Source organism: Bubalus kerabau, chromosome 3, assembly GCF_029407905.1.
Source record: "Bubalus kerabau isolate K-KA32 ecotype Philippines breed swamp buffalo chromosome 3, PCC_UOA_SB_1v2, whole genome shotgun sequence".
NCBI classification, from domain to species: Eukaryota; Metazoa; Chordata; class Mammalia; order Artiodactyla; family Bovidae; genus Bubalus; species Bubalus kerabau.
Genome location: NC_073626.1, coordinates 186,808,129 through 186,833,214, shown reverse-complemented (window position 1 = coordinate 186,833,214; position 25,086 = coordinate 186,808,129). Strand labels below are relative to the sequence as shown.

General features: G+C 53.2%; 1 protein-coding gene across 7 annotated transcripts in view; it reads right to left on the bottom strand.

Annotated features, from left to right (window-relative positions):
* Nucleotides 1-25,086, bottom strand: part of TMCO4 (transmembrane and coiled-coil domains 4) — a 103,692-nt gene that overhangs the window by 44,889 nt on the left and 33,717 nt on the right. For all 7 annotated transcript variants that reach the window (XM_055574280.1, XM_055574285.1, XM_055574279.1 and 4 more), the window contains 6 exons: nt 15,911-16,043; nt 8,355-8,452; nt 7,808-7,951; nt 6,669-6,788; nt 1,937-2,101; nt 940-1,076 (listed from right to left, as the gene is read on the bottom strand). In XM_055574280.1, coding sequence (XP_055430255.1) covers nt 940-1,076; nt 1,937-2,101; nt 6,669-6,788; nt 7,808-7,951; nt 8,355-8,452; nt 15,911-16,043 — 797 coding nt within the window. The remainder of the gene's footprint in view (nt 1-939; nt 1,077-1,936; nt 2,102-6,668; nt 6,789-7,807; nt 7,952-8,354; nt 8,453-15,910; nt 16,044-25,086) is intronic.

Genomic DNA, 25,086 nt, shown 5'->3' with positions numbered 1-25,086 from the left:
GAAAAGAAGGTCAGGAGAGGGGTCTGAGTACAGGGTCTACAGACACGGAAGCAGACGGCAGGGGCAGGTGAGTTTCATCGGACCAGCCGGCCTCAGCACCCTGTGCCTTTCCCTTGTTTTGGGGCCAATACGTGCATCCACTCCTTGCTGCCCCACCTCCATTTACTTCCACAGAAGTCCCTCCATTGAGTCATATTCCAATTCCACAGGAACTTTGCAGTCAAAGCTGCCAGTCACTGCCCAACAGCTACTCTTCCTTCATCCTTGGTAGCAAAACTCCTGAGCTTTTCTGCCCCCACCCCCACCCCCCACAGCTACCCAGCCAAAAACTAAGTTTCTCCAACTTCCCTGTAGCCAGGGATGGCCTCAGGACTGAGTCCTGGCCAAGGGATGCCACGGGCTTAGCTGCCCCGAGGCATGTGGGATCTTCCTGGTCTTTTACTTGTATCTTCCTGCCTCTGACTGGAATGTGGACGGAACCCTGATGGTTTTACGTGGTATCTGGACCACTTAGAGACGTGCTCAGAGCGTAGCTCTGTAGATATCTGCGAAAGAAGAGCTGACCTTGACCACACCTGCAGAGGCCTCTGACACTCAGTCCTCACTTGATTACTTGCTAGGGAGGCACAGTCAGTAATTCTTACTGGTCTGTCCTAGGATATATTTTTGCAGGGTGTGGGCCCACCACTCATCATTCTGGACCTTGGTTGCCCAACCAGGGATGGAACCTGGGCCCCCTGCAGTGGAAGCTCAGAGTCGTAACCACTGGACTGCCAGGGAAGTCCTCCTAGGACACTTTTGTGACTTGAGCTGGTGGAGCAGTGCAGACCCTTTAAAGCCACCGGGCTACCCCGATGTGGGCTCGTCTGAGGTATGACATCCACCCACCAGTCAGCTCCCCTGCTCCCTCCCACCTCCGCTCCAGCCAGTCCTGGGTACCTGCTGCCGGGAGAGCAGGATGTGGGCCAGGTGCTTGCCAACCTCCGCCGATCGATGGAGGCACACGCCCCAGGGGTTGTCAATGACGTTGGCGACACTGAGGAGTGAGGCTGGCCAGGTGAGGGCAGCCACGATGCCTGGGGAGGAGGGGTACAGGTGATGAAAGCAGTCAGGGTGAGGGTGGGGGGTCCTCCTAGGGAAGTGACTGGCTGGCTACTGGATGCCCGAGTGAACGCCTGCAGTCTCTAACTTGGGATTGGTAAGTTTCCCAAGTGCTGCCAAACTGCTCACTAGCCCGGAAGAAAAGGGAAGCTCACGCATTTCTGATACGTGGACTAGATCTCAGGTTCAAACATCTGCCACGGGTGGGATTCCAGAGATGGCCCAATCGATCACGCCACCCTGTATCCCTCCCACTTTGCCATAACCCTGCAGCGCCCCCGGCCCTGCCCCCTGCCTGTCCACGCTAGGCTCCATCACATGACCCGCTTTGGCCAATGAGATGCTGCTGGATGAGAGGTGTGAAATGGACTTGTGCCTTTGACGCACTTCTCCCAGGGGTGTGGGCTAGCCTGCGACCCCAGGAGTGGAGGAGAGACAAATGGAGAAGAGCCCAGTCACCCTGGTCACCCCAGACAAAGCTGGCCGACACCTGGCTGGCCAGCTGACACACAGATGCATGAGCAGGCCCAGCAAAAGTCAGCCAAAGGAAGCCGACGCTCCTGAGCTACTGTGATAAATGACTGCTATTTTAAGTCATTGGGTTATGGGGTGGCTTGTTACACAGCAGTTACTAACTGATACACTAGGTGATAATGTGATTGGCTGTTTATCTATTTCCTCCCTATGAAGACCATGATAACCATGTCACAGACAGGGTCACCGAGGGAATAGCACAGTGCCTGACTCCCTGGGGGCCTCAGGCAGGCAAAGGCACAGAAGCAGTGTGGCCTGGGAGTGGTGGGCATGCCACTGGTCGGGGGGAGGGGAGGCTTACCAGACAACACCGTGTACTTCAGGGCCTCCTGGGCCACCATGTTGGCAAGACCGCTGAGGATGGTCTCCAGGGCGTTGCCAAGCTCCATCAGGTACTTGGCCTCCCAGGCCAGGCAGTACTGCTCACGGCTTCGGGCCAGGGCAGCCCACGGGGCGCTGAAGGTGCCTGGGGAGAGCGCGGGCAGGTGGGGTCTCTCCTGTCTGGGCTGGAGGGGGCCCCACTGTCCCCGACAGGCAGGGACAGAGGCCCACTCACCCTCGTGGGGGAGACAGGAGGACCAGCCCTGCCCACGGGCAGCAGCTGGCAGCGGAGCAGGTGTGCTCCCACATGGAGCAGGGGGCTGCCTGTGAGTGGGGGGGCTGGGGTTCAGGACCCAGTTCCTGCGTTCCTTAGCAAGGTCGTCAGTGACCTTGAGCACCGGGGGCCACTATCCCCTGCTGAGCCTCACTCTGCCGAGCTGTCCAGTGGGCAGATTACTACTTATCTCCTTTCACCGAGTAGTTGTAAGAATTAAGCATTCCAGCGACCATGCACGTAAGGGCTCTTGCCTCCCCCTCTGCAGTAATTCTGGCATCAAGCCGCTGAGGGCCTACGAGAGGAACACACGGGCCACATGGGCTCGCTCCCTGAACCAGCCGCATCTCATTCACACCACCTGGGGGACAGTCTGCAAACTGGGGGCGGAGGGCTTTGAGGCCAGCTCTGCCATGAGCTCGCTGGCTCCCCCGACTTTTCTGAGCCTGAATTTTCTCACCGAGGGACTGGAAATGGGAGGGTGATGTCAGCAGCGCCACGTGCCCGGCGCCAAGCAGGAGAAGAGAACCATGACGCCGGCACCGTCCTCCCTCCCGGTCCGCCCTCAGACGTGAGGGTAGTGGCCCCTCTCCAGCAGGACACTCAGCCCCCTGTGACCTGGCCCTTGCCTTCCTCACAGCCTCACTGTTCATCATGTTGCCCTTTGGAAACACACGCTTTTGATTCCATCTCTTTGTTCACTGTTTCATTCCTACACAGACTTTAACCGGGGGCCTAGACCACACCAGCCCCGGAGCCTGACCCTGAATATGCAGACCCTGGTCACTGCAGGAAGGTGCTGTGAGCAGGTACCAAGCGCTGGGCAGCTCTGCATTGAGGGTTTTCTCACAGACTCTCTGATTTAACCTTCGACATAGCTTTGGAAATGGAGCCCCACAATTACAAGGGATAATGTTATATCATTTTACAATGCAGGAGGCTGAGCCACCCAGATAAGAAGCCCTCAGCCCAGGGAGGGAGAGGACTGTGCAAACCTCATGGAGTCGCTGGTTTGCAGACTGTGGGAGCACAGAGAAGCCCTGTGCATCTCTGCCTGTGGCCCAAGCGACCTTCCATCCTTACCTTTCTATGAGCTTCCAGCCTGCTTGCCTTATCTCCAGGGAATCCCCTCTGGCACTCTGATGGGTCTCACACATCCTGCGCTTTCCTGCCCTAAGTTCTCATCACGGCCCATGACTGTCCATTTATTTTTGCTTCGTCTGATGCCTGTCTCTCCCGCAGCCTGTCTGCCAAGCGCTTGATTCGCAAAGCCTCATGAAAGCAGGATGAGTGAAGGGAGGGAGGAGACAGCTTCCCACTGCCTCCAGGTTCCGGCTCAGCCAGGCGCCTCGACGGGAGTTTTGCTGACAAAGACCCCTGAGGGGCTGCTCCCCCTCTCTGCAGGGACCCAGGCAGAGCTCTGCAGCAGCTCAGGGGTTAATTGTCTCTAGTTATGGAGGAGAAGACAGACAGCTCTGAGAGAGGATGTGGGCAGATTGTGTGTGTGTGTGTGCGCACACATGTAAGGCTGCATGTGTATGTACTGTACACATATGTGTACATGTATGTATGGGCGTACGCGCATGCGTGTAAACATGTATGTGAATGCTCACGCACGCCTATGTGTGTACGTGTAAATGTGTGTATGTGTGCGCATGTAAGTATATGTACATGCATGTGTGCAAGTGTGTGCATGTATGTGTGTGCGTGGTGGGCTGTGATGCTGGCCCAGGCTCTGGACCCAGCCGGGCAGCTTCCTGGTCCCAAGGCTCGCAGCAGGGCACACTGCCCTCTGAGCCTCGGTTTCTGCAGGTGTCAGAATGGAAAGAGGGCATCTGACTCACAGGGGTCACGGGGACCACCTGGTAGGCTGCGTGAAAAGCATTACGTAAACTATAAAGCGCTCTCCTGCCTTCTATCACCCCGCGGCCAAGAACATGGGCCATGGAGCCAGACAGAAAGCGGGTGAGCCGCGCCCTCTTCCCTGACTAGCAAGGGCAGCCCTTATCAGCCTTGGTTTTCTCATCTGTAAAATGGGGGTGATAACGATGCCCATCTTTGTGGCTCGACATGAGGGCCTAAGTGAGCCAATGCATGCAGGATGCCTGGCTCAGCGGCGAGCTACTAGACTACTATCACGATTACGTGCAATGCTGCTTAATAAAGGGACAGACCCAGGAAAGTCCATCTGTTCCCATCACAGGTGGAAGCAAGCCTGTGAGGATAAGAGACTTCTTTCCTGGCGTCAAGGAGGCAGGTGATACTTCCCTCCAGAACTTCGTCTAGCTCGGCTGCACTTCTTATAACTGCCCCCCTCTGCCTGGGGCACATACTGCACTAGGCTGCTGGAGGAGAGCCCTGAAGACAATCTCCTCCTCCCCACCCCCCAGACGAACTTCACTTTGACCTGGAGCCAACTCAGCCAGGGGGTAAAATAACCATGAAGGATTTGCTTTCCACACTGGTCAGAGCTGCAAACTGCTTCACTCAAGACTCTTCATCCTTACTTCCTATCTTGGTCCTTCCGTAGCATAGACAGTGCCATGAGACAAATGAAGAGGAACCCGTGACCCCCTGGCTCAGGAGACCTGGGGTGGAATCCCGCTGTGCCGCCTGTCTGCCACGGGACCCCTCTAGCTTTCCTCTTCATCCAGATCAGGGAAAGAACAGCTCTTCTTCAAAGGGTCACGTGAGGTCATGTACATCAGGCCCCTAGCGTGTGGGTGAAATGCCTGACTCAGGGTGCTAGGTGCTCAGTCAATGCCAGAGACTGCTGTGCAGGGACCGGCCGGGGTGAGCCTCACCAGTAATACTCTGGGGCCCAGGAAAGCCTCTCAACAGAGCCTGGGCATTTTCTCGCCTGCTTCCTGCTATGTCACTCAGAGGAACTGTGGCTTCGCCCCGGGAACCCACCGGGCTCTGAGTGTGGGTATGTGGTTGGGATGCCCCGGCGTCCCGCTCAGCCTGCTCTCTGCCTGGGCTGACGCCCTGCTCATCCTGTCTGCCGAGCCTTGCGTGGGCACTTGCAGCAGTGAGCCAGCAGGCAGTGCACCTTGACGTTTATTCCTCAGGCCACCCTGGCTGGAAGTCCCCCACATCACACATGTTCAAAGTACAGCAGCAAAGGCAACTAAGTAATGCTTGTGGAATGTCACTAAAAATCTACAGGTCACCTTGTTTAATCTTTGTGAGTGCCCTGAAAGGCAAGGATAATCTGCTTTGCCTCGCAAATGAAACAGCCAAGGCACAGAGAGGTTAAGGAAATGGCCTGAGGTCACACAGCCAGTGTACCGATTTCTCACTTTCGTGCTAAAAGTCCCCTGCTAACCTCCATTTGTTCTGAGGAGAAGTCCAAACCCCTGGCCACAGCTCACACGCTCCTACATGATGTGGCCCCCCCAACCTCCTGTCTCCCAGCCCCCTGCTCCAGCCATCCTGTGCTTCTTTGGCACCACAGGCCTTTCCACACGCTGCCCTTTAACTTGGTATTCGTTGCTTTCTCTTCTTTACCTGGCTAATCCCCAGCTAGTCCTTAGCCTAAAAAGTTTCCTCTAGTGACTTTTCCCTCACTCCCCAGAAACACTGTGCTTCCCCTATTGTGCTGCGCATACAGCATCCCTGTAATTCTCTGCTCAGTGATCTGTCTCCTGCCTTGGACCATATGCTCCACGGGAGCAGAGGCCATGACTGTGCTGTTCACCACTGGATTCCTAGGGCCTGGCTCAGTGTCTGGCAGAGTGTGCTCAGTGCTCTGCAAAGCCTGCTGAAAGGATGGACTGATGGGTGGATGTGTGGGTGGATGGACGGATAAATGAACGGATGGATGGATGGATGGATAGATGGATGATGGATGGATGGTTATATGGATGATGGATGGGTAAATGGATGGAGGGGTAGATGGACAGATGGATGTGGATGGGATGGATGATTATATGGATGACGGATGGATGGATGGATAGATAGTTGAATGGATAATGCATGGATAGATGGATGGATGTGTAGATGGACAGATGGATATGGGTGGGTGGGTGGATGGATGGGTAGACAAACAGATGATGGATGGATGATGGATGGATGGATAGATGGATGGATGGACAGATAGACAAATGGATGGATGGATGATGGATGTGTAGATGGACAGATGGATGATGGATGGATAGACGGATGGTTAGATGGACAGATGGATGTGGGTGGGTGGGTAGATGGATGGGTAGACAAACAGATGATGGATGGATGATGGATGGATGGATGGGAAGACTATGGGATGAAGTTATCTCACCACTCTGAGCCTCAGTCTCCTCTGAAAAATGGGGCTCTCCTACCCCAGCCCTACAGACATACACCAGCCAAAAGCCTAGGCAGCGTCTGGCCCACAGCAGCAGACCCAGCTCAGCCAACGCCCACCCGCTCTGCATCCTTTTCTGCCCCCCGTCCTCACGGTATTTTCCGGATGCCAGCCATCCCGTGATGGCGATGGTGATGTGCAGCTGCCTGCCTTCCGTCAGGGGCAGAAATGTGAACTCCTCAATGGCCCCAACACGCTTCTTCATCTTGTATCCTAAAGACCAGATACAAAAATGAGGATGGGGGTGCCTGGGGCCCCCAGGGAATGTTGTCGGCGTGGCTCTGTGTACTCACACACTCTGTGCCCTGTTCCTCAACACACGTCTCATTTTTGAACTCATTAATGTTGGTGCCACGATTGTCCCTAATTACAGATGAGAGTAAGAGGCTTCCAAAGGCCAGTGAGCCCCGCGAGTGGCAGAGCTGGGGTTGAAACTCAGAATCCAAGTTTATAAACCACTGCTCTGTCCTGATTCAGTGGGTACTATATCGTTTTCCTGCCCACGAACCTCAGGAACGTAACACACCCATCTTAGTAGCCCAAGATTTTTAAGATTTTTAAAAATGTGGACCATCTTTAAAATCTCTATTGAATTTGTTACAATACTGCTTCTGTTTTATTTTGGTGTTTTTGGCCGCAAGGCACGTGGGATCTGCGCTCCTGGACCAGGCACCAAACCCCTGCCCCCTGCGCTGGAAGGCAAAGTTCTTAACGACTGGAGCAGCAGGGACGTTCCCATGAGCAAGATGCTTAATGTGGGCAGCTACAGGCCACCTGGGGAGAGGAACAGGAAACTCGGTGTGATGAGGGGCCTACCGGCACATGTGGAAAGACTCCCCCCCGCCCCCACCAGGGGCTGCTGCTGAATGAAAAGCAGCCTTTTTCTCTCGTAAATTGTAGGTGTAAGTTTGTCCTGTAAGTGTCTCTTACACGGGGAAGCTCAAGCATCTCTGAGGCATCCCGCCTGGAAACTTCCCAGGTGGCGACAAGAAGTCCAATAAGACCCTCCCTGAAGAGTCTACACTGGGGGCAGTTTCACAACCTCGGCCCTTCCCCAGACCCGTGCCGAAGCCTGCCGCAAGTTCTGGAACTCAGAGAAGAGGAAAGCCACGTCCTCCTCCTCCTCCATCTCCCGGGGAGTTCCCCTGGTGAGAATCTGGGCATGACCCTTACGGGGCTGGGCTACCCGGGGCCGCAGACCCCTCATGACCGCTGCTGCTCTGGAGCCTTACCTGTCAGACCGGCTCCAGCGGCACCGAACAGCGAGGTCATGATGGCGATGCCGGCCGCTGAGCCCAGAGCCGCGGCCCCGGCGCTGCCGATGATGGTGGCGGCCCCGGCAGCGACGAGAGGAGCGGCCAGGCCCCCGGTGACGCCTGCAAGGACAGCCGCCCGTGCGGGGGACAGGAGGGCGTGAGCACGCGGCCCCCGACATACGTGCGAACACACTGCCTCTGCATGCGGCAGGGAGGCAGCCCCCCAGCTGATCCCCCTGCAGTGGATACCAAGCGGGGGGATGCAGGGGAAGGCCCAGTGGTGCCGCCAAAGCACAGGGTGGATCGAGCAGGGAGCTGGCAAACAGCGGTGTCCAGGGGGGTGGCAGACCACACAGGAGCACGCGAGCTGCAGCAAGCAGTCTGAATTTCTCCCCAGAGCAAGTGGGAGAGAGCAAAGGAGCTTCATCACGCAACTGAGCAAGCAGTCCATCGTGACTGTGCCCTGAAGCCAGTCCCTGGGGTCATCCCACCCGGCCCGGCCACATGTCCCGTCTCATCTTACCGATCACCGTCCCGCCTCCCACGGTCGCCAGGCCTATCAGCAGATAGCGCTTCCACTTCCTCCTGTTCTCCTTCTTCTTCCGGGATGCCTCGGCAGACCTGCGGGAGAAGAGGTTGCCCTCTAGGGCCCGCGGTGCCTGGGCAACCTTGATGCCACCCCTCCTCCCCAACCCCCCAACCTAGCCTCCGTGCTGCAGGCTCTATCATGCAGAGCGAGGTACCAAAGTTACCCCGGGCCCGTCCATCATCGATGGTCTTAAAAAGCTGAAAACGTTCTAAAAACCCAGTATGTGGGATATGCTACTTACCCAGTCGATTCATCCTAACAGGGTTGCAATTTGAATAATGAAAAGACAAAGAAGTAATAACAGTAACAGCAAAAGAAGCACAAAGGTATCTTTATACAGACGGACTTGGAACGAGCACTACACAGTTACAGACCCCATCACCTCACTCTCTCCTTCCCCAGCCCGCGCTCTGCCATCTGCTTTTGGAAACCAATTTCCCTTGAGAATAACCCTTTCAGACACGGGTTAGAGAAATGTCTGTGCTGGAGACCTTGGCTTTGGGGCAACAACAACTAGAGCCATCCGGACTTGAGATCTGAGCCTGAGAAAACGTAGCAAAAGGGAACCAGTGTTGGAAACTCGGGTCAGGCAAATCCTGAGAATCCCTCCTGTCACTAAGGCCAACTGTCCTGTCTGACATTCGGCCTGTGGTGCTTCGGGGCAATAAGGCGCAGGACGGGAGACGGGCGGGAGGGTGCAGTCATCACCAGCGTGAACTCTGCACTGAACCTGGAGTTTGGACAACAACTCAGTGCTGGAGCGATGGCAGATGACGGCGATAATGAAAGAAGGGTTAATATTTATTGAGGACTTTTAACACGACTGCCACTGTGCTTTGCACTTCGAATGGCTTATCTTATCCCAGAAGCAGTTTTCCTTTTTATTGTCCACGTATCACAGCCGCGTTTGGGGATGAGTGTACCCAGCTTCTGAGCGGCAGTGGGGAGCAGCGCAGGGAATCTTGGACACAGAGCCCGACAGCCGGCCCTGCACGTGGGGCCCTAAATGGAGGCTGTTCCCACGAAGCTCCATCTGCCCGAAATTTAGTCCCCCCTTTCGTAAAAAGGGGGATAGGACATCTCCCTCCTGAGGCTGTTGGTTTGTAAAGATTCAATTCATTAAGGAATTTAAGTCTCCTGCTACGCCTCCTCCTGCCCTGCCCCGAGACCAGCAACACTGTTGACCAAGATCACTCTTGTCATCCTGGGACTCAGAACCAAGACAGTGTGGACTAAATTTAATTCATGCCTTCGATGGACAGACGTTCATGGAGCGTGGACAGCGGGCGGGCACTTCTGTGTGTTGGCAAACAGGACCACGCGGTCCTCAATCAGAACTGTTCCCTTCCCATCTCTCGCCTCCTGAACCACATGTGATAGCGAGAAACCGTTCATCCTCCAGTCAGCGAGGAGAAGTGGGATTTGAGATGGGCACTCAGAGACCTGCTAAGCATTTTGGTTGTCGGCCCGCTCACTTCAACCAACTGTCTTAAATTCCTTGATGGATTCCTTAACGAATCTAATCTTTACAAACCAACAGCCTCAGGAGGGAGACATTCTTATCCTCCTGGGAGTACAGCCCAGCACTTCTCGGTTGCTTCACTACTGAGCGGAAACCAGCTCTCCGTGATCATAGGTGCTGGTTTCCCATGATTGAAACGCACGCCATCAGACATGCGGGAAGAGGTTGAACCACACGCATCGATCGTCACACGATGGTGATGAAGGGCCTGGGTTGTGCAGTCAGGTTTCATACCCTGTAAACTAGGCTTGGATCCTCCCTCTGCTGTGGTGGGCCACCAGCGTTCTCCAGATGTCCAGTTATGCCCTGAGCTGGTCCCCGCTAAGGAAAAATGATCCTTCTCTGCCCTGCTGAGCTGAGTGGCTCCATGACCCGCTTTGGCCAGTAGGTGGAAGGGATCTGTGTCACTTCCTGCTAAGACCCCTTCTGCTCTGCCCCGAGACCAGCAACACTGTTGGACCAAGATCACTCTGTCATCCTGGGACCAAGACAGAGTGGACTAAAGCCACAGCCAACCTGAAAGAAATGCTCCTTTTTCTTGCTGTAAGCCACTGAGACACGGAGGTCATTTGTTACTGCAGCAAAACCTAGCCTATCCTGGTGGACAGAGCCACTTACTAACCTCGGGATTAGGTACAAATAACTTGTCCTGTCTGAGTTTCCTCATTCATGAAGAGGGGATGATAATAGCCCTGGATTCCCAGGGGTACTGGGAGGGCGAAACGAGAGTCCACACAGGTGACTAGCACGCTGTAATCATTCCGTGTGTTTATTGCTCCCATCATTCTTTCCATGGTTATGATAACTTCCTCAACACAGGCTGGAGATATACTTTGGCCCTGAACGGCTAGCACCATTTGGGGCAAAAGGGAAGGCTGGAAATGAGCTGCTTTCAGCAGAGTTCGAGGCCTGAGGAGGAATTCCAGCTCCTGGGGGAACACATATGAGGAACACACAGGAGCCACGAGCGGCTGGCTCTGCGGACCGACCAGCAGTATCTGGTTCAACAAACGCTGCCTGGGAGACACTGCAAACTGGGGGCAGAAAGGCTTCAGCCCAGCTCTGCCACGAGCTCACCAGCTCACCTGGGTTTTCTGACCTTCAGTTTTCTCACTTCGGGACTGGAAATGATGATACAGCCCCAGAAGGTGACCAACGTCAAGCAGGAGAATAAGAACCGTGACGGTCTGCCCCTGTTTCTCCCTCCCTCCTAGGTCCTCCTCTGCCTTGAGGACGGGGTCACCTCTCCAGCAGGACACTCAGGCCCCCTTGCGACCTGGCCCCTGCCTTCTTCACAGCCTCATGGTTCATCAATTCCGAACTTACACTTTACCCTCCAGAAACACTAAAGTGCCTGCAGGCACGCCTCCTAAGCCTCAGTCCTGTGTTCCTGCTGCCCCTTGGCTGCCAAGGACCTTCTCACCTTCCTCTGTCTGGCTAAACATCACTGTCCATTCCAGAGTCGTCTCCTCCAGGAAGCACGCCCTGAGCCTCAAGGTTGCCTGACTGCCCCTACCCCAGACCTTCCTATCCCTCTGTGCTGTATTAGCCTGGAATTCTGGACCGTTGATTTTCAAAGGCTAGGCTCTGGATGAACCACATCAGGAGCCCCAGCAGGAAGGTGTTAAAAGCACGACTTCCTGGGTGAGGAAACTATTTGTAACAAGCTCTCTGGTTATGTCAAGTTTGAGAACCACCGGGGTGAGCCTTTAGGACATAGATCAAACCTTTCCTGCCTCCACCCTCAGTAGCTAGCTCTGGGACTGGCACCTGGATGCGGCTCAGAAGATGTTCCTCAGAAAGAAAGATTTGGAGGTGAACATCTCACTGCAGTGATCTATTCTCCCGCTCATTGTCCACGTGTATGAAAACCAGAGGGCACATACATTTTGGCTAAAGAAAATATTTAGCCAGAGTTCAGGCCGCTCACCATCAAGAATGAAACTTCCGGGATATTAGAACAAATCCCAGGGAGGTCCCTGCCTGACTGAATTTAAACAAGAGGAGACACAGGCTGTGAGGCACATCTGCAATGCTTCCTGTACTGGGAAGTGAGAATTCAGAGCATGACACTAAATCCAAACGAAGCCTTGCTCCTCTTCCTGACTTTGCCTGCTGTTGAGGCACCATGGCCACCTGTGCCATCACAGAGCCCCTGGCCACACTCACGACCTGGGATGCCGGAAGTGACCTTGAGCTGGAGTTCAGGTCAGCCTCCCAAAGACAGAAGCGAAAGTTGCTCAGTCGTGTCCGACGCTTTGCAACCCCATGCACTATATATATAGTCCATGGGATTCTCCAGGCCAGAATATAGGAGTGGGGAGCCTTTCCCTTCGCCAGGGGATCCCAGCTCTCCCGCATTGCCAGTGGATTCTTTACCAGCTGAGCTATCAGAGGCTGAAGCCAAAACGCAGATTAGGGCTAAATCCCAGGCTGAAGTCACGGCTACCTTGTGAGGAGCAAAGACAACCACACTGCTCATCTCACGGCTCCACAGAGAAATTTCCCTCATGGCCGCCTTATCTCCTGTGAGAGGGGGTGCCTTCCCCTCTTCTGTCCTCATCGTCACCCTTCTTGTTTTCCCCAGAATTATTTATCACTGTGCTGGGTCTTCGTTGCTGCGAGTGGGCTTTCTCTAGTTTTGGAGAGTGGGGGGCTACTCTCCAGATGCGGGGCACAGCTTCTCACTGCAGTGGCTTCCCCTGCTGCGGACCCCAGGTGCGAGGTTCTCGGGGGCACTGGCTTCAGTAGCTCCGGCCCGTGGGCTCAGTGCTTGTAGCTCTCGGGCCCTGGAGGGGGCTCGGTGAGGCACACGGGCTTAGCGGCTCTGCTGCACGTGGAGTCTTCCCACACCGAGGACAGAACCCGTGTCCCCTACATTGGCACGTGGATTCTTATCCACCGGACGACGAGGGAAGTCCACCCTTTTCTTTCTTTTTTTTAAATCACTTTCTGCAAGAGTCAATAGAGAGGGGGTGCTTATCTCTGGGGAGTCTAGAGACACATTCCGAGTAAAAGCTCAGACAACCCATAGAAGAATGATCTTCGCTGCCTTCTTCAGAACTTAGGAGGAAACTGGGGGTTCCCAGCCACGCCTGAAGGGGATGCAGTGAGTGACGTTCAGACTGGATAAGGAAGCTGAATCCGATCACCTGGGCACCCCTGGGCGAGTGACGTCACCCTCTGACCTTCTGTTTCTTCCTCTGCCAAAGCCTCAGGGGACCGCAGTGAAAATCCAACGAGACGGTATCTTGTACCGGCATCTAGAGAGCACTCAGTAAAGGTTAGATGTTGACCATGTTATTATGATGGGCTCAGTATCAACCTCCAGCCTGGCATTCGCTGTTTACTATGTGCCAGGGACTGTTCCAAGCTTTTGATAAGAATGAATGAATTTAATCCTCTGGACAGCCCTATGACAGAGATACGATCACTATCCCTCTGCTAGAGACAAGGAAGCTAACACATAGGGAAGTGAAGTCACCCAACCAGGAGGGGAAGCTCGGATGGCCGCAGGGCTCAGAGAGGCCCTGAGAACACAGAGGTGGGACATTGCATCCTGAACCCCGGCTGCAAAGGATCGCCCCAGGGTGCCAGGAAGCTCACCTTACAGAAACACAAAACCTCAGGGTCAAAAGACACCTACACGCAATTCGATCCTCTTCTTGGACAGGTGAGAACATGGGTGCTAATGCCAGAGAAGGAAAGCCATGGGCCCAAGGCCACACAGACTTAGCAGCAGAGTCAGAGGACCAGGCTGCTTGGCTGACCAGTCCCTAGGCTTTCCCTGGGTCCCAGATTCTTCCACAGACCACAGATGGAACCTAGAGGTCACCAAAGTCCCTAAAATTTAGTTTCAAAAATGACACCTGTGGAGTATTTTCCCAAGGAAATGGCCCCACAATGGAATAACAGCAATGTTGCTGCTTGGTCTCTAAGTTGTGTCCGACTCTTTGCAACTCCACAGACTACAGCACACCAGGCTTCCCTGTCTTTCACTATCTCCCAGAGCTTGCTCAAACTCATGTCCATTGAGTTGGTGATGCCATCCAATGAGATGAGATGCCATCTCATGCTCTGTTGTCCCCTTCTCCTCCTGCCTTCAATTTTTCCCAGCATCAGGGTCTTTTCCAATGAGTCAGCTCTTCACATCAGGTGTACAAAATATTGGAGCTTCAGCTTCAGCATCCGTCCTTGCAATGAATATTCAGGGTTGATTTCCTTTAGGATTGACTGGTTTGATCTCCTTACAGTCCAAGGGACTCCCACGAGTCTTCTCCAACACCACAGTTCAAAAGCATCAATTCTTTTGGTACGATAGCAAATGTTGATATTTATCATCTAGTAAGTCTGTGCAGAGCTTCCCAGGTGGTGCCAGTGGTAAAGAACCTGCCTGCCAATGCAGGAGATGTAGGAGACATGGGTTCAATCCCTGGGTCATGAAGATCCCCTGGAGGAGGGCATGGCAACCTACTCTAATATTCTTGCCAGAAGAATCCCTATGGACAGAGAAGCCTGGTGGGCTACAGTCCATGGGGTCACAAAGAGTCAGACATGACTTGGCAACTGAACACACATACATACAACTCTGCAAGGCCTGCTTGAAGCACTTTAGGTATAGAAACTTCATTTAAGCCGCACATGAACCTTTGAAGAGGGTGCTACTGTTATCTCCATTTGCATGTGAAGAAACTGAGGCTCAGAGAAGTTAAGTAACTTGGCCAGGATCACACGGCTGGTAAGTGGCAGAGGTGGGCTCTGTTTCACTGTCCCTGATCTGGCATGACTGGTATTCTCGGAACAGAACCTCTGGGTAATATGTTTCTTTCTGACAACAGATTTCCAAACAATACTCAAGAGTTTCTTTCACTTCAAGGCATACTTGAAATGGTACAAACGTCCAATATATCCAAAGGTGCTGGGCAGCCCTTGTGACCATGGTCACTGGGCTCGGTCCAGGTCTTTCTGTACTGACACAGCTCTGGGAGTCAAAACAAGGCTGTTTGGGGTTATTTCGACAGATTAACTTTCCTTCTTTCTCAAGGGAACAACCCCCTCCCTTTGCCCTACAAACTTGGGTGGGGGGAGGGTGGATGCAGTTCTGAGCTTGGCTTCAAAGCTAAATTCTCAGTTGGGTTCAACTGGCACAGTCTGGCTGCTCAAAGAAACTCTTCGTGGCTGAACAAAACTCAAGGCTGGGAGATATGCCTGGATGCAAGGAGCATGCAGTTAGGCTGTGACTGGAACTGATCTATTACTCCGGGATTAGATCCTCTGTAGGGTGTTCGACAAAGAGCTGAGCTCTGGCCAAGTTTGCCAGGAAAATTTCCCTCGACACACACCTGACCATACAGAGAGAGCAAAGCCCATCAGCCTTGGCAGGCATGGAGGCATGTGGGGAAGGTAAGGACTCCTAGGTATGGAACCCTTGCTGTGTGCCAGCCCTGGGCCAAGCACTTGATAATACAGTTGCATCTGTTTCCCACAACAACCTTAAGATGTTATTTTCATTCCTATACTACAGATAAGAATACTATGGCTTAGAGAAAGGGGGGCCAACCTGCCCAAGGTCAAAAATAAACAGGGATCCTAACCCAGGCCACTCTGACCCACGGACAAGGCGCCATATGAACTGAAGTGCAGGGGGGTGTCAAGACCACAGGCTGTTAAAATCACAAACTCAGGGCTTTGAGCAATCATCCGCTCAATCCCCGTCTCCTATAAATGAGGGTGGAGGCCAGAGAGGGAAAGTGACTTGCTAAAGTGTAACACAGCAAGTCAGGGCTGCACCGGGATTCTCCATTCAGGGTCTCCTAATGGGTGGAAGTGGTGGACATCTCAGAAGTCCACTGGAGTGGAAATCTGAGATTTCAGCTAGGCGGGAGGAGGGGCAGACCGGACTGTGTTATCTGAGAAGTGGGAGGCCTCTATTCCCGATAGGCGGGGCCAAGGGTCAGGGGTCCCTTACTCAGAGTCCTCCTCTTTGCTTTCCTTCAGGCTCTCGAGGAAGGTCTCTTCCAGGAGGTCAAGCTCCTCCAAGGGCGCTCGGAGGAGGGAGGCCATGTGGCAGATGAGGACGCGGGCCCGAGCATCGTAGCAGCCTCGAGAGAGAGAGAAAGAGGAGGGGTCAGTTCAGCTCCCAAGCACAGAGATGCTCACCGCAGTGCGATGCATGAGATCCGAACCCGAGACACGTCCCAGACTCAGGGCCCCCAGCCGGTGCATTTAACAGGAGCACAGCTTCCGGGGCAGAGCAGTGGGTAACTCACGAACCTGAATCAGAAGCAAGGTGGCGTTTTTCAGCAGTCAAATTAGCAAAGATTCCAATTTTCACATCCCAAAGCTGTTTAAGGAGGTGATGTCATGATAAAAACCAAATCCCATGCCACACTGACTACAAGGCCCCTGGCCCACTCCATGACCTCATCTTCTAGAATGTTCCTGCTACAGAGCCTTTGTTCTTGGGCTGTTTCCACCACTTGGGAGGCTCGTTCCCCTGATCTTGTGGGGCACCTCCTCCTCCTTCAAGTCTCTGTTCCAATGCCTCCTGTCCAGAGTGGCCCCCCTGACCCCGACACACATCCCTCGACCCCTCTGCCTTGTATTTCGTTCCACACAGAGCTTGCCCAAGTCTGATATCATGTCCACTTACTTTTGTTTTTCTCTCCCCGAGAAGTATAAAGCCTATATGTATAAACTCTGTGTGTTCGCTAGTCCCTAGGAGAGCACCCGGCATAAAGAATAAATGTTCAATTAATGACCCAGGTAGGGGTCATTAGCCTTTGCTCAGGTAGAAGTTGTGAGAGTCATCTCACAAAGTTTCAAGCAGAGGACTCCGGGCCCACGAGGAGCCCTGTATGAACACTGCAGAACCGGCCTCCTCTGCTGCATGGTAATTCTGCAGTCCTCCCTGGAGTGAGGGGCTTGGAGTGAGCTGTGGTCTGGCAGTACGCGTCCCACTGCCCTCAGCTGCCTCCCTGGATGTGGATCTGGCTGCGTGCAGGGAGACGGACGCCGGCAGGTCATGTCTTGGGGTTACTGATCCGCTGATGTTCCAAGAATAAGGGAGCTCCCTGCTCCCTCCTAGGGTCACTGACCATTGAACGCAGGTCATAATCAAGCTGTGGGAATTAATAAGCCTTGGCCATGGTGATTAATTGCTGGCGATGATAATTAGCTACTAATTCATACTCCATTGGTCAAGGTTGCCATGATTTAGTTTTTGGAATATAGAGTCCCAGGTGCCAGGTGATTAAAACCTTCCAAGGTATTCCTGGGCAAGGGATTCTGGAATGTCAGCCTCGTGGAAGGGTCATTTCAAGGACCTTGACAGCCAGACTGCTGGACTTGGAGCTGAGGCTCTACTTCACGCAGGTGGTGAGTGGTGGAGGAGGTGGGGAGGAATATTGGGCTACAGGACAACTTGCCAGGCAACTAACTGACTCCTCAAGGGCCAATCCATCCCATCTCAATAAAGAGCCTGACCTGGGGCTCAGGCCAAAAGCCTGGGCAATGTTCTTGATTTTTCTTGTTGCCCTTCCCCTGACACCCAATCTACCAGCTAATACTGACAGCTACCCCTCCAAAACGTATCCCGAGTCTGAGCACAGCTCCCCTTCTCTGTTGTCACGGCCACCATGACAGCCACAGCGTTTCACCAGCCATCTCCCCGCTTTCTCATCTTTCACCCTTGCCCCCACACTTTACTTGCCACACAGCAGCTTGAAAGATAAAGTCACAAATGTGGGAGCTTCTCTTCCCCAACTTGAAACTCCACAATGCACTTGGAATAAAACCCACATTTTCCCCCATGGTCTGCACGGCTGTACACCATCTGACCCCTTCCTACCACCCTCTCCCACCTCACTTTCTACTGGTCCCTATTTCACACACCAGGGTTTGTCCCACCAAGGAGCCAAGCTCATTCCTGCCCCAGGGCCTCTGCACTTGTTCAAACTAGCAAACCCCCGATCTCAGAAGGTCTGGGGCACTCATGCCTAGAAGCAGCCACATGATGAAGACTCCTCCTGAGACCTCTGCAGGGGAGGAAACCAGCATCCACGGCGCTCCTAAAAAGGCCGGAAGCCACCGGACAGGCTTGCAATCGGGGCTGCTAATCCTCCCAGTTATGGAAGTAAGAGCCATCTGCTCCTTGGAAGGAAAGCTATGACAAACGTAGACAGCATATTAAAAAGCAGAGACACAACTGTACCGACAAAGGTCCGTCTAGTCAAAGCAAGGGTTTTTCCAGTAGTCATGTGTGGATGTGAGAGTTGGACCAGAAAGAAAGCTATAAGCACTGAAGAACTGATGCTTTTGAACTGCGGTGTTGGAGAAGACTCTTGACAGTCCCTTGGACTACAAGGACATCAAACCGGTCCATCCTGAAGGAAATCAGTCCTGAATATTCATTGGAAGGACTGAGGCTGAAGCTGAAGCTCCAGTACTTTGTCCACCTGATAAGCAGAACTGACTCCTTGGAAAAGACCCTGAAGCTGGGTAAAGTCTGAAGGCAAAAGGGGAAGGGGGTGATAGAGGAAGAGATGGCTGGATGGCATCACCGACTCAATGGACATGAATCTGAGTAAACTCCAGGAGATAGTGAAGGACAGGGAAGCCTGGCGTGTTGCAGTCCATGGGGCTGCAGAGTCAGACGTGACTTAGCGACTGAACAACCACCACCACACCATCCCACACGTAGGCCTAGGCTATGGGCCACAGGCACACATACAAATGACCCAACACCCAGCCAGTCTACTCTGGAGAATCTTGGAGGGGAACACGAACTCTGCCCTGAGTGGAGCCGGAGTTAACACTAGCCTTCAACTGCTGTGCAGCCCCAGTACCCACCCCAGTCTCCACCCTTGGAGCCCAACTGGTCCCCCTGGCCTAGGTAGAGCAAGGGACAAGTCCAAAGTCACGCAGTGTGTTTGGACAGACCCAGGGTTAGAACTCACACCCCTGGGCTCCTTCTCTCACCCTTATCTCAACAGAGCAGCTACCGCACTTTGAACTTCACCGTCTAACACTGTGCTGTGCATTAAAGGATGAACAGCACCCACGAAGCCTGGCACTAAATGCCAGGTGTACCCCAGGCATCATGATAAGCCCCACCTTCCCTACACAGCCACATGCACCTCCTTGGGGGTACAACCTCAGCAGTACAACCTCCATTGCCAGGCACTGAACCAGCCTCTGCACTCAGTACAGCTCTGAGTTCGGGAGCCGGGGTGACCAGCCTGGGGTTGACCTCGCCCCTCCATAGAGAGCAGCAGCATCCCAGACCTTTGGGAAGAGATCACTGCCAAGCCCTTCCCTTGGGGGTGGGGGGCTGCCCTCAAGACCAAAGGAAAGGAACTCAGGCAGAAACTCAGGCAGTTGCCACACAGACTGGTGTTTGAATTTTCATCTGATTATCTTTATAGCTGAACGGCTTCGGACAAGTTCTTGATCTCGCTAAGCCTCAGTTTCCTCGTCTGTACAATGGGGGCAAGAATATCTTTTTAATCTGGCTTTTGTTGAGATGCAACGAGAAGACACATGTGATGGACCTGGCCAGCACCTAGGATGCAGTAAGTGGTCAAGTGTGAAAGTGTCAGTCGCTCAGTCGTGTCTGACTCTGCGACCCCATAGATTTTAACCTGCCAGGCTCCTCTGTCCATGGGATTCTTCAGGCAAGAGTACTGGGGTGGGTTGCCACTCCCTTCTCCAGGGGATCTTCCCGACCCAGGGATCAAACCTGGGTCTCCTGCAGTGCAGGTGGATTCCTCACCGTCTGAGCCACAGCGTGATTCTATAAATTAGTCCTCAGATAAAGGTGGCTGGAAAGTGAAAGTGTTAGTCACTTAAGTCTTGTTCAACTCTTTGCCACCCCATGGACTGTGGTTGAGAAAGGGTGGCTGATAGTACCCTTTTTATGATAAATTGTCATGTTTCCTAGATCCTTAGATGCTAGGAAGCAAGGACTGCTGGGGTGAGGCTGTGAGCTGCTGAGTCAGCCTGGGGACCTGTCTCACCGCTCCCTGAGGGTCCGAGGGCACTCTCAGGCCACGTTCATACAACCACTTACCCAGCACACCGCACTGCCATCCCTCGATGGGCCAATTTTTCTTTTTTCTTTTGGGTTATGCCATGTGGCTCGACGGATCTTAGTTCTCCAACCAGGGATTGAACCTGGGTCCCAGCAATGAAAGTGCTGAGTCCTAACCACTGAACTGCCAGGGAATTCCCCCAACTCTTCTCTTCTTATTTTCTATTTATTTATTTACTTGGCTGGGCTGAGTCTTAGCTGTGGCATCCAGCATATAGGATCGAGTTTCCTTGATCAGGGATTGAACCTGGTCCCCCTACATTGGGAGTGTGGAGTCCTAGCCACTGGACGACCAGGGAAGGCCTCCCCCTAACTTTTCTAATTGTACATGTTATATAGCATTTGAAATATTAATACTGTTTCACCCTCAGTGAATTCTTTTTCATACAAAGAAAGCACACCTACCTCCAGTCCCATGCCCCCTGGGCCCCCACATTGGGCGCTGGACTGACTTACAAGTCAGGGTGTTCACACTGGTGGGGAGAGTGTGGCTGGAGGGGTGGGGCTTCTAAGATGCACCCCGACTCAGGGCAGGACTTGACCTTAGATAGTTCCAGGTATGACTCCTGCCTTTTCATGGCTTGTTCTGGGGGGACAATGAAGGACACTCAGGTGGTAACAAGAGTAGTTCAAGGCCAGTGGTCATGGGAGCCGAGGGGCCTCTTCCGAAACCCTCCTCCAGCTCCACCTTCTTAGATGCTGCCCCGTCTGGCCGCTCCTCAGGACCCTGCCTCTCGGGGTGCTCGCTCTTGGTTCTGGCCTCATCAAATCCCCTTAAAGGCAGCTGTAAGGATGAGGGTTCTATCATTTCATCTCCTCGTTGGAAGGAGAACACCAGTCAAGAGTGCATGGTGGGGAACTTCCCTGGCGGGTCCAGTGGTTAAGACTCCAAGGTTCCACTGCTGGGGGCATGGGTTTGATCCTGGGTTGGGGAACTAAGATCCCACATGCTGCATAGCCGAAGATAAGAGTAGACTCTGGAACCATGATGCCTGGGCTCAACTCCTGCCCTCCTTCTCCCCATCAGTGTGACCTCAGGCAGCTGATTCCCCTTTCTGGGCTGCCTCGGCCTCGTCAGCACAACGAGGGGGCGGGGGCCAGCATCATCTACCTCCCAGTGCTGTTGAGGGGCTGAAACAAATCATAAAAGCACTCTGCTCAGGGCTGGCACACAGTAGGCACTCCATGAGCATCTGCCCCAGGGAGGATTCCTCCCGGCGCCCAGCAGAGGGCCTGGCACGCGCAGTGGGGCTCAGTTCTTACTGGCTGAATGCGTCAATCAGTTCAATACCGATAACAAGCTTGCCGAGTCTTAAGGATCCTGACGGAGACCCAGGCCACCAGGTGACAATGTGTGTGTTCCACCACGATCGAAGATGACCTCTCAGGCTTTTCTGATTTATCGGCGAGGCAGGCTTTGCAATTCAGTCATAAAGACCGGGTCAGAAAGCGGAGCCGGGCTTGCAGTGAAGGTGGTTTTGTCTCCTGCAGCTGCACCTCCTTGGGTCCCATTGCCCGGAGCCAAAGCTATCTTTGGATTCAGGGTACAGAGGGCGAGAACCATGATTCAGCTACGTCTCTGGCTCATAATTCACCATGAGACTCACTGCCTTAAATGGAATTTGAAACTTATTTTGAAATTTCACCTCTGATTACCTAACCTCCTGAGCCTAATTTCCTCCCAGTGGAGATAACAGTTATCTATTCTAGCAGTTGATCTAAGGATTATATATTACACAGTCATTCACCATCTGTGTTACATGACCCACAGCAACTGGGTAACTTTTATCTATTTGTTTATTTGTGTAGGCTGTGTCTCATCTTAGTTGCGGCAATCAGGGTCTCTGAGGCATCACGTGGTCTCTCTAGTTGCGGTGTGTGGGCTCGGCTGCCCTGCAGCACGTGGGATTTTAGTTCCCAGACTAGGGATTGAACCCACGTGTCCTGCATTGCAAGGCAGGTTCTTAACCACTGGACAACCAGGGAAGTTCCTAGGTCACTTCTGAAGACCACCAACTGCTAGTAAACCAGCCCCACCTGGCCACACTGTGGGTCCTGGACCAATGGTTCTCCACTAGGGACGTTTTTGTGCTCCCCACCCCCATCCCAAGAACATCTGGTAAAGTATGGAAACATTTCTGGTTGTTCCAAGTCAGGGAGGGCTACTGGTGTCTGGTGAGAAGAGGCCAGGGAGGTGGCCAAATCTCCCAGAAGGCACAGCGGGGCCCCACCACAAAGAGTTATCCAGTCCCCAATGTCTGCAGTGCCGCGACTGTGAAAACCCGGTTTAGTGAGCTCAGGTTCAGTTTAACCGTCAACATATGAAAGGCTTGTTTTTCCAGCTAGGCAGGCCAGAGGCTTCATGGGTTGTTACCGGGTGAGGAGAAGAAAATGGTTAGTGTGCAAAGAAATTCCACCCTACTGCTGCCAAGACGGCCATCGTTCCATGACTAAGATCCCAACATTGTCAGTAAAAGGTCAACCTTCCAGGAAGTTCTGAGACCTGCAGCTCTTCATGTTGATTTCCTGGGCTGATTCCACGACTAACCACCCTGCCTCACACCCAGAGAAACGCAGCCACACAGACAGACAGCTTTCTTCTGTGCTGTGTGACCTACCCGCTCAGTCTCTGCAGAAAAAGACGGCTTAACCCTACAGTCCAGACAAACCGCCTTGCTAGTGCCTAAGCTTGCGCTCTAAGGAAAGACCATCCATTCTTCCTTCTATCCATCCATTCTACCATCCCTCCATCCATCCAACAAACACTAAATGCCCACCATCTGTCCACCAGCATTGCAGACACTGGGAAACAACAGTGAAGAAGCCAGACAGGAGCCCTGCCCTCACGGAGCTTACGAGATAGGCCTTGAACAACTGGCCCAACTATGACACTGACCTTCTCCTTACAAGATCCTCGACTGTGTTCTTAGGACCAAAGACAGCTTTGTTTTGCTTTGAAGTAGCATTGAGCGCTTGCCTCTTCGTATTTGAAATTGAAGTTCAGAGAAGTGACTTGACATCACGAGTGTCTCGGAGACAGGATGAGAGTCCAGGTTTCCTGGTTCCCAGGAGTTTGCCATTTCCCTGCGGCCACCGCGGCCTGCAGCACGCAGGGGCTGCGTCCTGGGCGCCAGCTCTGCTCTCAGCACTTGACCTGGGTTATTCCACTCAGTCCTCACCACCGCCCTTCGAGGTAAAGAGTACTGTGGTGCCCATTTGATGCCCAAGGAAACGGAGGCAGAGACATTCAGCAACTTGCTGATGAATTTTAACACCAGGCGGGCAGATCCCCCAGTGCTCCCAGTTCTTGGTCCTTCGGTTCAGTTCAGTTGCTCAGTTGTGTCCAACTCTTTGCCACCCATGGACTGCAGCACGCCAGGCCTCCCTGTCCATCACCACCTCCCGGAGCTTGCTCAAACTCATGTCCATTGAGTCGGTGATGCCATCCAGCCATCTCATCCTCTGTCGTCTTGGTCCTTGGTTCTTCATTAATAAGGACAGAGTTGGACAGGACAACAGTAGCCGCTGCCACTCCGGGCATCATTTTCTCAACTACAGGCTTCCGCTTTACCCTGATGGCACTTTGCGGATAATGTGTTGTTTCGTTTGTTTGTTTTTTACACATTGAAGGTCTATGGCAACCCTGCATCCAGCATCTATCAGTGCCATTTTTTTCCAACAGCATTTTAAAATTAAAGTTTGTCCACTGGATTTTTCAGTTCAGTTCAGTCGCTCAGTCGTGTCTGACTCTTTGTGACCCCCTTTTAGACACGGTGTTATTATACACGTAACAGGCTACAGTATAGTGTAAATATAACTTTAGATGCACTGAAAACCACATATGGTCACGTGACTTGCTTTACTGTGGGGGCTGGAACTGAACCTGCCATCTCTCCGGGGCCCACCTGTGTCCAACGAGGGCCATCTGGATGGTTGGAGGGGCTACCTACCTCTGCCTTCTGGGGAACTTTTGAGCCCTTCCACCAGCTCCCACTGGGGGTCCTGGTGTGTCACTGACCATGCTCCTATTTGTAGATGCCAGCATCTGGAGGGGCTTTGAGACAAACCAAAGGTACCCCTCAGATGCTGCCAGAGACTTGTATTCTTTAGACATGCATGCTCAGTTGCTGAGTCATCTCCGACTCTTTGTGACCCCATGGACCTCTCTGTCCATGGAATTTTCCAGGCGAGAATACTGGAGTGGGTTGCCATTTCCTCCTCCAGGGAACCTTCCTGACCCAGGGATTGAATCTGCATCTCCTGAGTCTCCTGCCTTGGCAGGCAGATTCTCTACCGCTGCGCCACCTGGGAAGCCGGCTTAGATGTGAGGGATTATTATATTCCCATGGGGATGCCTCTGCATCCCTCCAACTCCTATGGGTAAAATCTGAGAAGGTTTTTGTTAACAGCACTTATTTTAGAATGTCGGCTCTGCCACTTAACAGCTTAGACCTGTTCCTTTACCTCTCTGAGCCTCAGTTTGCTGATCCGTGAAGGGGAATGTCTACATGAAAGGATGGGGATGAGGATGCTGTGAAACAATGTTTGACAAGGCCCAGGGGCAGTCACCAGCATGAGCAGGGGCTTAGCAAGTGGGGGGACTCTCCAGAGAAATTTAACAGGCAATGCCAGTCTGAAACTCCAATACTTTGGCCTCCTAATGCAAAGAACTGATCATTTGAAAAGACCCTGATGCTGGGAAAGATTGAAGGCAGGAGGAGAAGGGGACGACAGAGGATGAGATGGCTGGATAGCATCACCGACTCAACGGACACGAGTCTGAGTGAACTCCGGGAGTTGGTGGTGGACAGGGAGGCCTGGCGTGCTCCAGTCCATTGGGTCACAAAGAGTCGGACACGACTGAGCGACTGAACTGAACTGAATGCCAGTTTAGAGGCTGCCTACGAGAACGCCCCCAGGAGGGCATGAAGTACCAGACGATGATATTACAGACAGGCCACCTCAAACCCACTCTAACTATTCTGGGAGAGCCAGGCCAAGGGTACACACAGCAAAGGGCGGTAAGTTAAGGTGTCCTGGGGTGCTCATGGGCG